This window comes from Cydia splendana, chromosome 14 (genome assembly GCF_910591565.1).
Source record: "Cydia splendana chromosome 14, ilCydSple1.2, whole genome shotgun sequence".
NCBI classification, from domain to species: domain Eukaryota; kingdom Metazoa; phylum Arthropoda; class Insecta; order Lepidoptera; family Tortricidae; genus Cydia; species Cydia splendana.
This window is the reverse complement of record NC_085973.1, coordinates 19,284,716-19,297,374: the sequence shown is the minus strand read 5'-3', so window position 1 is coordinate 19,297,374 and position 12,659 is coordinate 19,284,716. Positions and strand designations below refer to the sequence as shown.

The 12,659-nt window shown below is 39.7% G+C and overlaps 1 protein-coding gene across 1 annotated transcript; it reads left to right on the top strand.

Annotated features, from left to right (window-relative positions):
- Positions 1–2,397: 2,397 nt before the first annotated feature.
- Positions 2,398–10,318, top strand: LOC134796964 (uncharacterized). The gene is made up of 4 exons (XM_063769157.1): positions 2,398–2,657; positions 3,568–3,732; positions 4,416–4,550; positions 10,163–10,318. Exons 1-4 carry the CDS (start codon positions 2,562–2,564, stop codon positions 10,316–10,318), a joined length of 552 nt encoding a protein of 183 aa, XP_063625227.1. The 5' UTR covers positions 2,398–2,561.
- The last annotated feature ends 2,341 nt before the right edge of the window (positions 10,319–12,659 follow it).

Here is a 12,659-nt window from a genome sequence, read left to right as displayed (position 1 = left end):
CTAATGTATATTAAAAGCATTTTAAAACATTTCCGGAAGCCAGGGAATGATTTTACACGATTTTTCTAATTGGACTGATATGTTAAAATCGAACTTCACCTCATAGCAACCTTTTCGTAATTAGTTTGAACATACATTTTATGTAACATTATAAAAAAATACTTAAATTAATCTTATTTATACTCACATACCATTAAACACATCAAATTTAGAAGAAAAACGAAAATACCCGCGTATTTACCCGCGGGTAGGTAAATATCGGGTATTTACCGGGTAAATACCCGCTCTCGGGTATTTACCCGGGTAGTTACCCATCTCTAGCCACGGGGGACATAGGATAGTTTTTATACGGAATCATCATTCTACGCAGACGAATTCGCGGGCAAAAGCTAGTGTCTTTCTGTCTTTAAATGTATTTAACAGAGGCTTTACTATACCGTTATTATTTATGAACTGCTTACTTTTATTTCAGTTGTCAGCATTGCTGCTCGCGATGGGCCTGAGGCGAGCGGACAAACAACTCTACCCTGTTATACCAGTGATCGTGGGCGCAGCGCCTAGTGCACCTACACTACCTATACTACCTACACTACCTACACTACCTACATTACCTACGCTACCTACACTACCTACAAATCCTACAATCGTTTAGTCTACCTGTTTGATATAAGCCCTTTTTGCCACGCCATGCTAGCATGACTATTTTGATCAGTCGCCAGTCGCGCTAGAGTCGGAACAAGCTAACTCTGTATAGGTACCTATGTACCTATGTACATGACGAAATATTAAACAAAGTAGCTTACTTAAATATATTTAAGTATTTTATTTTCTTTGTCTTATTTTGTAACATGTAACGTGTATAAATAAATATACCACATAGATTAAATTTTAATAGTTGCACTCATGTGTTTTATTTATTTAACCCTTTTTTGGGACATATTCGAGGTCCGGAAGATTATTTCCATGGAAACAAATGATACAAATTAAATTAATTATTAATTAAAATATCAAAGTAGAGTGTTTTTATTATTCTATTGTAATCCTACCTTCTTCCACTGAAAACCTTCTTGTATTCGCCTAGACAAATCAGGCTAAAGCTTATGTAAATATGTATGTATTTTATTTAGGTAGGTACTGCCAAGTTTGTGCAAAGTTAGCGTGGTTTGTGCTAGAGAGTCTATTGCCCTCCTAAGCCGAATAGCGCTGTCTCGAAAACAAATAATTTGAAAATGGAATTCTCAGTTATAGAGTATAGAAACTAAATTATAAGTTAGCAATGAATTTTCTTTTGAGGTAGCGCTATTTGGCTTATTAACATAATTATTAACATCTGAAAACTCATCGCAGAGCGTATTCATATGAAAGGATAGTATTTATTTAATTAAAACGTACGTAAACAAGTATAAAGTACACTAACATTTAGTACACACAAAACAGAGGGCCTACCGCGACCCATTCCGTTAATTTCTTCGCCTATTTGTCTCTCTTTCGGTCGATATTCGATATCTCTCGTTAGAGAGCCGACTTTTATTTTGTTGTCGAATTTTCGATTTCGATCATATTTAGTGTGTTACTTTGGACAGCAAACTGCGGTTTAATAAACAGATAGACAACATAATAACTCGACACCGAGAGTCCTCAGAACTGGAAAAGAATTTAAGAAATACTCGACTTTAATCTGTTTAGCCCATGGTTGACTGTTAGAGAACTCCTTCTGGCATTAGGTCTGCCAATTTACACTGTATTTCAATTCAATGTGCAATAATGTTTGATAAATAAATATACATATAACATGTAATAATAAACGAAATGACTATTTAGTTAATTAAGTACATCCTTTTGATTTTAAAGGTCATTACAATGAAGCGATGAATTAGCGCGAATTATTGCAATAGGTAGGTGCGCTTGCGCGGTTGTCCACTGCGTGCAGGCGTAAGCGTTAAGTATTTTTGTCTTATGTATGTTCGGGTCATAGTTAAATTAGACCTAGGTACTTGACCCACTTCCCGTTATTCATTTTCTCTGAGCTGAAACTTTACATATACATACATATGTAAATTGGGTGACAATGCAATATTATGTTACAATCAAGCTGATTTGATGATGGATAGGTACAGAAGGTGGCCGTAGGAACTCTGTGATAAAACAGTGCAACCTAATCGTAGTAGTAGTAGTAATCACTTTATTGTACACAACAGTTTACAAAAATAAATTACAGTAATGGAAGTACAAAGGCGAACTTATCCCTATAAGAAATCTCTTTCAGTTAACCTTTGAGTAGATGAGAGGAAAACTCAAGGTCAGATAGATAAACTTACGGGATGTACAGTAATTGTGTTTGGGTTAATTAGAATTGTCTCGTATATATACGTACAATACTGTATAAGTTGCCTGTTGAAAGGAAAGTAGAGTCAGCGATAATTGTTACTCGAGCGAGCGAATGCTAGCTCTTCCTCGTATCGCTGTCACTGGTGCTTGTACCTTATATGTATTATTAAAATTGGGTAAACTTCCCAAAATTTAGCGCAGCTATCATTCAGAAACAGTCCCAGTAACAGTGAATGCGTGTAATACTAACCATGGGCGAAGACAGTGTTAAAAGCACGATTAAAAATGATATTAAAACATCATTTTTAATTGCAAACACATTTAATGCGGTAAGTACCCGTACCTGGAGGTGGGTCATGTTAATAAGTGGGCCGATTATTATATCGTCGGATTTCGACAAAATGTGGTGGATAGATAGAGTTTCTATCAACTAAATCTGGAATTCGTCTGATCCTAATATCTAAAATGTATCTGTTGAAGATTCGTTGTCATCGTAGGTAAGTGTTTTATATTTTCACTACACTTTATAAAACAAAGTCCCCCGCCGCGTCTGTCTGTTTGTGTGTTCGCGATAAACTCAAAAACTACTGAACGAATTTTCATGCGGTTTTCACCTATCAATAGACTGATTCTTGAGGAAGGGTTAGGTGTATAATTTGTATAATAACGTGCCATAGAGAAAAAAATACATAAGAGTGCTCACTTTGTTGAGCGTTAGACTTTTCGGTCGTCGGAACATCTATTGCCAATGTCAAGTAGCAGTACTGATAATTCCGCTACTCGATGCTAGATGTCGACTGCGAAAATAATAGTCGTTTTGGTATCAAAACTGATGTATCGAGTGAGCACTCTATTCTTACTTTATTTCTCTATGCCCGTGCGAAACCGAAGGATCGCTAGTTATACGTAAGTAAAAGCTGTCGTCCACTATCCTCTTAAATCTTAAGCATACAACAAAATGCGTATGAGCCTTCTGCATTAGCAAAGTCACCTTATTATAACTCTCATCTCGGCCATAAGACGTCCACTGCTGAACATAGGCCTCCCCCTTGGACCTCCATACGTGCCGGTTGGAAGCGACCCGCATCCAGCGTCTTCCGGCGACCTTAACAAGATCGTCTGTCCATCTTGTGGGTGGACGTCCTACGCTGCGCTTGCTAGTCCGTGGTCTCCACTCGAGCACTTTTCGACCCCATCGGCCATCTTCTCTTATATAACTATATAGGTATTTATTTCCAGCTGGTAGGTGGTCTATTCCCTGTAACCGTGGGCACAGGCTGGTTCCTCACCGAGGGGTGTATCCCTCCATTGTTCTACGGTATGGCGGTGGGGGTGCCGATGTTTGCTCTCAGCGCGTTGGGTTTCTACGCTGCTTTTAAAGAGAATAAGAAGATGGCGAATGCTGTGAGTATTTTACTTAATTACTTAATACTTACCAACTTAATTAAAATTATTTCGATTAGTTGAAATTACCCCGCAGTCGAACGAAATTGTCCCCTGCACCTTATATGTACTAACCTAATCACAACCTAATACAGTGGTATTGGTATCAAAATCACGAGATCTTGCGGGAAAACAACTTCCTATGAGTGAAAATAGAGTCGGACCAAACTCAGCATGGCATTTGCAATGACAAAGTGTGGTGATGGCATGATTAATGTCAAATTTCTATAAAAAATTCAAGTTTATAATGTCATATTTTCATAGAAATTTCACATTAATGATGACACACTGTCATTGTAAATGTCATGCAGAGTTAACGTGGTCCGACTCTAAACGGCAATCAAATCCTCTAACTAAAGAAATATGTACCTACGTACTTAATTCGGGCCCCGGGCACCTGTTCATCGGTAGAGGTCAGATTATCATTACTACCGTCAACCGAGTCGAATATAGGGATGGCCGGGTGAAATAGTGACAAAACACAAATTGTATCATACCAAATCTACTATTATTTTCAATCGAAAAATACAATTTTTGTGGGTATTTTTTAAGATATATAATAGGTAAATCACATTTTAAGTTGTGTCCCTAATTCACCCCAGCCATCCCTATTCACCCCGGTCGACGGTAATACGTTGTTACAGTATTCAGTGCTGATGGGTCTGGTGGCGGCCGCGGAGACGCTGCTCGTGGCAGCACCCATATTTGGTGTATTACCTGCCGCCTTTGTCGACCAGGTGGTCCACGTATACTTTTGCATCTTTCACACCGGAATCGCGGTGAGTGATAACAAGACAAATAATTATAGGCCGATTCGAATGTGCACCTGACATCAAAACGATGTCAATTAAGGTTAATGCGGCTAATTCCGTCATGGGGACTATTCCGTCCACTAACGTTTTACTCGAACAACGAACAAAATTAATAATTTCAGTGACAAAGCAGCAATTGCTTTTAGTTTCAGCAATTGAAAATCAAAGAAATATACGCTCTGTTAAATCTGGCGTAAAGGAAACTATGATGAGTCCATATGAAGAGTATATTGTCGAGGATTAGGCACTGATACAAATTTAGTCTGGTTAGCAGCAAGGTCGAAACGAATGTGACGGCATCACGCACGCGAACAAAAGCTGTATATTTATTCAAACATTTAAACTTGTTCCACGTGCGTTTATGCAGTTACCTATGAAACAAGATTCTTTAAGTTTACGAAGACACTTTCCAACACTGGCCCTTAAACCAAAGCAATCTTGTTTAAACACACAAACACAAAACTTAAATAGTGACTTACACTTCACTATAACATTAAATTAACAAAAATATATGCACTGAACTTTCGCTACACCTTATTAACAAAGTTCAGTTATTCACATTATGAATTGTTATTCAATAAATGTTTATAAAATAAACAAGTCTTTTAATTTCATGTAATCACTATCATGTTTGACTAAACCAACAAATAACCATGATGGTAATTACATTAAGAACACAATTATTACATAGAATACATAGTTAAATGTATTTACCTATGACAGTAATGTGAGCTGTCTCACAAACTTACTGTGTTTAACTTTACACAACGCTTTCGTCAGTATATCTGCCAACATATCATTAGTATTTAGATACTCTATAGTAATCTTATTACTATTTACAAGTTCTCTAATAAAATGATGCCGTATATCGATATGTTTGGTCCTAGCATGATGTAAAGAGCTCCTACACAATTTTAGCGCTGACTGGTTGTCATTGAAAATTGTCGGTACAATTTCTTTATTTATAATTTCTTTCAGAAATGTACTAATAAACAAACCCTCTTTACAAGAATTAGACAAAGAGTAGTATTCGGCTTCGGTAGAGCTAAGGCTAACTGTTTTTTGCTTGCGACTTTCCCAAGTAACTACTGACTCACCTATTTTAAAAACATAGCCCGTGTACGACCGGCGGTCTACGTCGTCACTGCCCCAGTCTGCATCCGCATATCCGGTGATATCCAGCTGCTGCTTGCCTTTCTTAAAAGTCAAACGGAGATCCAAGGTACCTTTCAAGTAGCGCAGGACTCTTTTGGCTGCTTTCCAGTGGGTCTCTGTGAATGATTCATTAAATTGACTCAAGTAGCTAACTGCGTATGCGATATCTGGTCGGGTACAGATAGCAATATACATAAGAGAACCTACAAGACCTCTATAATCATAGGTATCATCTCTTTGATTGCCCCTAGGTAACTTAAGTCCAGTTTCCATGGGAGTAGGCGAACACTTACACTCTTCCATTTTATATTTCTTCAGCACCATCGCGATATAACTCGATTGATCGAGAGTAATTTTGTTTTCATCTCTACACAATCTCATACCTAACACCTGATGAGCTGGCCCTAGATCTGTCATATCAAATTCCTTCATTAATTTGACTTTGACATCTAGCTTATCACGTTCATCACCTGTCGAAAACAATATTATATCATCAACGTACAGAGCAATAATTATAAACGACCCCTTCAGTCGCTGAAAATAAACACAAGGCTCAGATGATGACTTATTGAACTTCAACTTACTGCATAGAACATGATCAATCTTCTCGTACCATGCCTTTGAGGCTTGTTTCAACCCGTAAATAGCTTTCTTTAATTTGTAGACCTTACTTTCTTGACCTTTAACTATAAAGCCTTCCGGTTGTTCCATGAACACAGTTTCCTTCAAGTCACCGTTGAGAAATGCTGTTTTTACATCAAGATGTTCAAGCTTCATACCGTACTCAACCGCTAAGGCTAACAAAGTACGTATAGTGGAGTATCTGACAACCGGTGAATACGTTTCCTCATAGTCTATTCCATATTGCTGCGTGAAGCCTTTAGCTACCAGGCGTGCCCTATATTTGAGTAGTTCACCATTCAATCCACGTTTCACTTTGAACACCCACTTGCATTTGACAGGTTTTTGTGACTCTCGTCGATCTGTCAGTGTCCAACACTCGTTCTTAATAAATGAGTTGTACTCACAAGACATTGCTTCCCTCCAATTGTCAGCATCTGGACCACTCAGTGCTTCTCGTACAGTCCGTGGAGCATCTGGATCGCACGTGCCCGCTAGGAATCCAAAATGTGGTGAACCCGATGAACTGTCATATTCCGAAGTATCCGTACTCTCCTCCTCTGGAATATAAGTTGCATCGGCCGGATCATCACATTCACTAGAGCTAGACGAATCATTTATTGTGATCGTACTCGTTCGATCGCTCGTACTCTGAGAATTTTGTGTTAAATTGGCATCATCAGACGTACCGCTCACTACCGATATCGCTGGTTGTACAGAAGTTGGGTTCGACAATTCGATTACAACATTTTTATTTCCATTATTTTCAATTTGTGGAAATATTTCAATTGGCTCAATGACATTGTCAATGTCATCACTTGATACTTTTTTAATGAACGTATTTTCTAAGAAGGTTACATCCCTGGCTTTGATGCATTTTGTTGGTTGTTCCGGGTCCAAGAGTCTATAACCCTTTGTATGCTCACAATACCCAACAAAAATGTACTTTTTGCATTTCGGATCTAATTTCGAACGCTTCAAAGTCATCGCATAAGCCACAGAACCAAAGATACGTAAATGACTTAGAGATACCTTTTTGCCACTCCACTTTTCCTCAGGAGTGCTCCCCAGTACAGCTTTCGTAGGACAGCGGTTTTTGACGTAGACGGCCGTGTTAACAGCCTCCGCCCAGAATTCGTTGCTTAGGCCCGCATCTTGCAGCATGCATCTTGCAGCCTGCATCACGGTCCTGTTCGCGCGTTCTGCGACCCCGTTCTGAGCAGCGGAGCCAGGAACAGTGGTTTGATGCACGATGCCATTGCTCTTGAGATACGCCTGAAAAGCAGAACTGGTGTATTCTCCTCCGTTGTCGCTACGTAGCGATTTTATCTTTTTACCTGTCTGGTTCTCCACTAAAGCCTTAAATTCTTTGAACCTATCAAATACTTCACCTTTTTTAGTTAAAAAGTACACAAACGTCTTTCTAGAATAGTCATCTATGAAAAGCAAGAAATACCTTGCACCGCTGAATGAGGGAGATGGTAGCGGCCCACAGACGTCTGTATGTACTAAACCCAGGACCTCTTTAGCCCTGTTGTGAGATTTCTTAGGAAAGGGGACCCTACTTGCCTTACCTTGTACACACGCTACACACGTTTCAAAATCTCTACTATCATATGATATACCAGAAGCCATACCTTTTTTCAAAAGTTCCATACTTCTTCTGTTGAGATGCGATAGACGACGATGCCAAACCTTCTCTGAAGCTACAGATACAGTTTCGTCGCTAGTAGCCGCACGCTTCTCCTCCACTGCTGCATTGGCCATCTGTTTGTTCTGTAAAGGAACATTAGAACACGCCCCCACAGTGTCAAGGACATAAACATCATTTTTCAAAGTAGCTGTCGCTGCAATAACCCCATTATCTAATATTTCGCAACTATCGGATTCGAATACTATCTTAAAGCCTTTCTTTGCCATGGCGCTTACCGACAATAAGTTAGCTACTAAATTAGGTACATAATACACATCACTTATAGTCTTTACAGTGCCATTACGTTGTTCCACTTGAACATTACCTCGCCCGGCCGTAAATAGTTTGTCTCCGTTAGCTACAGTCACTTGCAACGATTTCTCTGACTTCATGTCACTCATTATGTTCACATCTCGACAAAGATGACTCGCCGATCCACTGTCCACGTACCAAAGATCACTTTCCACGTTCACCGACAGCGCCGTGAGTAGAGCCTTTGCCGACGACGTTTCCTTGCTACTTTTCTTTTTGTTCAACATCGGACAATCTTTCTTGAAATGTCCGGTCCTCTTACATACATAACACCTGGGCAGCTTTCTCGCGGCCGCCAGAGCCGTAACTCCGTCTCCGTCGCGCTTGCTGTCCTCACGTCGCATCCTCTCCTGTAGCAGCTTCGCCGATACAACTTCGCTAGATAATTTGGCAGTTGACGAGTTCTCAATAGCCATGATTAGCGGGTCGTAGTCCTCAAGAAGTCCGCTCAGCATGATGACCGCAACAAAGTCATCCTCCAACCCAGCACCAATATCCTGCAGTTGTTGTGCGACATCCGTGATCTTGTTTATGTATTTCTCCATACTCTGACAATCCGTTAACTTTGTGCTAAACAAAGTTCGCAACAGGCCTAGTCTCCGACATAATCCCTTATCTTCATATGCTTTCTGAAGACTCGTCCATGCTTTGTGTGCCGAGGTCACGTTCCTTATGTGTACAAAGGCCGTCGATTGCACGGACAATGCAATGCGTGCGAGCGCTTTAAGGCAAGTAGGGTCCCCTTTCCTAAGAAATCTCACAACAGGGCTAAAGAGGTCCTGGGTTTAGTACATACAGACGTCTGTGGGCCGCTACCATCTCCCTCATTCAGCGGTGCAAGGTATTTCTTGCTTTTCATAGATGACTATTCTAGAAAGACGTTTGTGTACTTTTTAACTAAAAAAGGTGAAGTATTTGATAGGTTCAAAGAATTTAAGGCTTTAGTGGAGAACCAGACAGGTAAAAAGATAAAATCGCTACGTAGCGACAACGGAGGAGAATACACCAGTTCTGCTTTTCAGGCGTATCTCAAGAGCAATGGCATCGTGCATCAAACCACTGTTCCTGGCTCCGCTGCTCAGAACGGGGTCGCAGAACGCGCGAACAGGACTGTGATGCAGGCTGCAAGATGCATGCTGCAAGATGCGGGCCTAAGCAACGAATTCTGGGCCCATAACCTGTTAAATCTGGCGTAAAGGAAACTATGATGAGTCCATATGAAGAGTATATTGTCGAGGATTAGGCACTGATACAAATTTAGTCTGGTTAGCAGCAAGGTCGAAACGAATGTGACGGCATCACGCACGCGAACAAAAGCTGTATATTTATTCAAACATTTAAACTTGTTCCACGTGCGTTTATGCAGTTACCTATGAAACAAGATTCTTTAAGTTTACGAAGACACTTTCCAACACGCTCGTGGACGGAATAGTCCCTATGACGGAATTAGCCACATTGACCTAGCTTAGTTATCATTCGCGTATTCAGTTTGAATTTTGCTCGGACTTGTTTGTACAAGCATTAGCGCGAGCAAGACGCACGAGCGAATGAAAACAAAATGACATCATTTTGATGTCAAAATGTAAGTTTGAATGAATTGGCCTCCTTTACGGCTACCAGCAGATTGACACTGACATATTCGCTAGCGTGCTGTGCGTTAAGTTACGCAGACGTTAGCGAATATGTTAGTTTGACCCTGCTAAGGTAGTCGTGGTAAGGCTACCTACAAGTCAAATTAAATATAATCAAGAAAGCTTTGAGATGAGGAGAATGCTGACAAGCTTCTTTTTTGTTGCAGCTAGTTGCAATGGCGTCAGCTATGTATCTGGCGAAGCAACTTCCCTCCGTGGAGACTTCGATAACCTCCACGGGACACGGCTTCTGCAAGTGGGTGCTGTACGGATTGCTCGTCGTATTGGCTCTTGGATATTTCGTTAATTATTTTAGTGTGTAATCGTATTTGAAAAAAAAACTCTTTTGAATATATTTGTTATTAAATATCGAAGGGAAATAAATACATAAGATAAATACTATAGACCTATGTTTATTGTCAAAAATGTTGTCGATTTGACATCTTTTACATCCACTCGTCGTAAGATATACAGAAAATGAGAAAACAGTTCAATAAGCTAGAATGTTAATGAGGTACCTATAGCTTGTCCGATCCGATGTCGGACAAAGAAGTAAAAATTTAAAAAGCTTATTTTATATTTATTTCGAGGGGTGAGCGGTCAAACTCGATAAGTCGAGATATTTTTTCATTCACCGCTCACCCCCCGATTTATTTATTGTTCAAAAGGTAACCTGAAACCAAAAAAGAAGCACTCATGCTATCGGGCACTTTAGCAGCTGCTTTTCTCTAAAGATCATCCGACATCCGACATCGGATCGGACAGTGTGTAAACACTTCTACTCGTAGTTGACATCGTTGCGATCCCGTCTCGCTAGGGTAACAGCCAGTCCTAGCGCCAGTAACTGCAACAAAAAATGATTTTTTACCACACCAGCTGGTAAAGGCTCTATTTAGGCGGCGATTCCACCAGAGATGAGGATGCGTAGCGAGGGATGTTTGTTAAGAACATTTGTTAAAAAAAATAGATATTTTTTTATTATTTACCGATAGGCCAAGATGCACGAGCGGCGTAGCCAGCAGTGTAGGGTCCCTCCTGGGGTTCGTAGGCTCCATCACCACATACGTAACGAGGTCCCCCACCGCTGCCAGTGCCAATAGACCGGAATACTGGAACAAATTATAAACACATACCTAATAAACTAAATACTAGTGACTACTGCTCGTGCAAGCTAGCTGCTAGCTAGAGTCGAAGCAAAAAAAGTCTGCAGCGGATTTGAAAGCCCACGCAGTGCAAGTGTCATTTATACGTCATAATTTCATAGAAGTTTGACGTTTAAAATAACACTTGCACTGCGTGGGCTATCAAATCCGCTACAGACTATTCTTGGTCTGACTCTAGAGAGATCTGTAAATCTCGCTATGACCGCCATTTAGGAAAAAAAAAACAAAATTCTGAATTGTCAAAAATAAAACTACCAAATTTTCACAACAACCAGTGGAGAAATGCGATGTAAACCGGACAAACACATTAGAAATGTTTGTCCAAGCTGAGATGGAAACCTTCGCTCTGCTCGGTCAATAAATAAAGTACCTACCTACAAATTTAAAAAATCACGTGATTTTATCTACTAAACTAATGTTTTATCTTAAAACATTGGATTTCCCAGTTCCATAATGTAGAAACTTTTCTACGTAGTCTCTATCTCTACTCTCACACACATAAAACAAATATATTATGAAGGATACACTGAGCATACTTACTGCAGTAAAATATGACAAACATCAGATTTCAAGTAGTCCGCAGATATGATTAGTGCTGCAGAGTATTTTGGTATCTAAATCCCTGAGTAAACAACTACATACCCATCATTAAAACTATTAAAAGCACCTGACTGAGTATATATTACTATGTTATCTTGAAACGAATATTAAAGAGCAATTTTGTTATGTATAAATACTAAACAAGTTTTACCATGGGCCCATGGGACCAACACCGAAACAGAACAAAAACTCTGCTGTCTATTTCGGCGAATCATATTATGTCAATGTTTTCTATGGAACAGCAGATTTCTTTTCTCGATTTCGAGGAACGTTGGCACCATTGTAAAGTTGTTCCCTCTCAGAGTACCTAACAAAATTAAGTATATATCTTGGTAAATTCCGCTATGTGCTAGATTTTGTATCAAAACAGCTGACTCTCACCAGGCTTCACTAAACATCTAAATATAAATCTGTTGGCCTTATTATCCATTAATTATGATACTAATGATATTTAGAATGTAAAGCGTTATCCTGTGTTCCTTGATGGCCCCGTAGTATCCGAGCGCGGTGGCGCCAAGCACTATGACCCCAGCCACTATGAGAACTAAGGGGAATGGTCCGAATTGCATCCCGAAGTTGACTCCAAACGCCACGCCGTAGGATAACGTCAGAAATCCGGGGACTAACTGGAAAGAAGTACACGATACACCGTTGAAACGTTAAATAATCGGAGATTGAAAGAAAGAACTAAACACGTAGGTAGCAAAATTATTTCCAACTTGGGCGTAAACACTTGAATCCATCAATTTAAAGAATCCTTCGCTTCATTCAGGATTCTATGTACCTACGCCCACGCCGTAAAGTTTCTTTGTCACTAATAGCATTATAAAGCCTAATTTCCTTACTTTACCCTTAGTTCTTAATGTGATAAAAGTGTTAGAAAAAATCCCAATCTTTAACT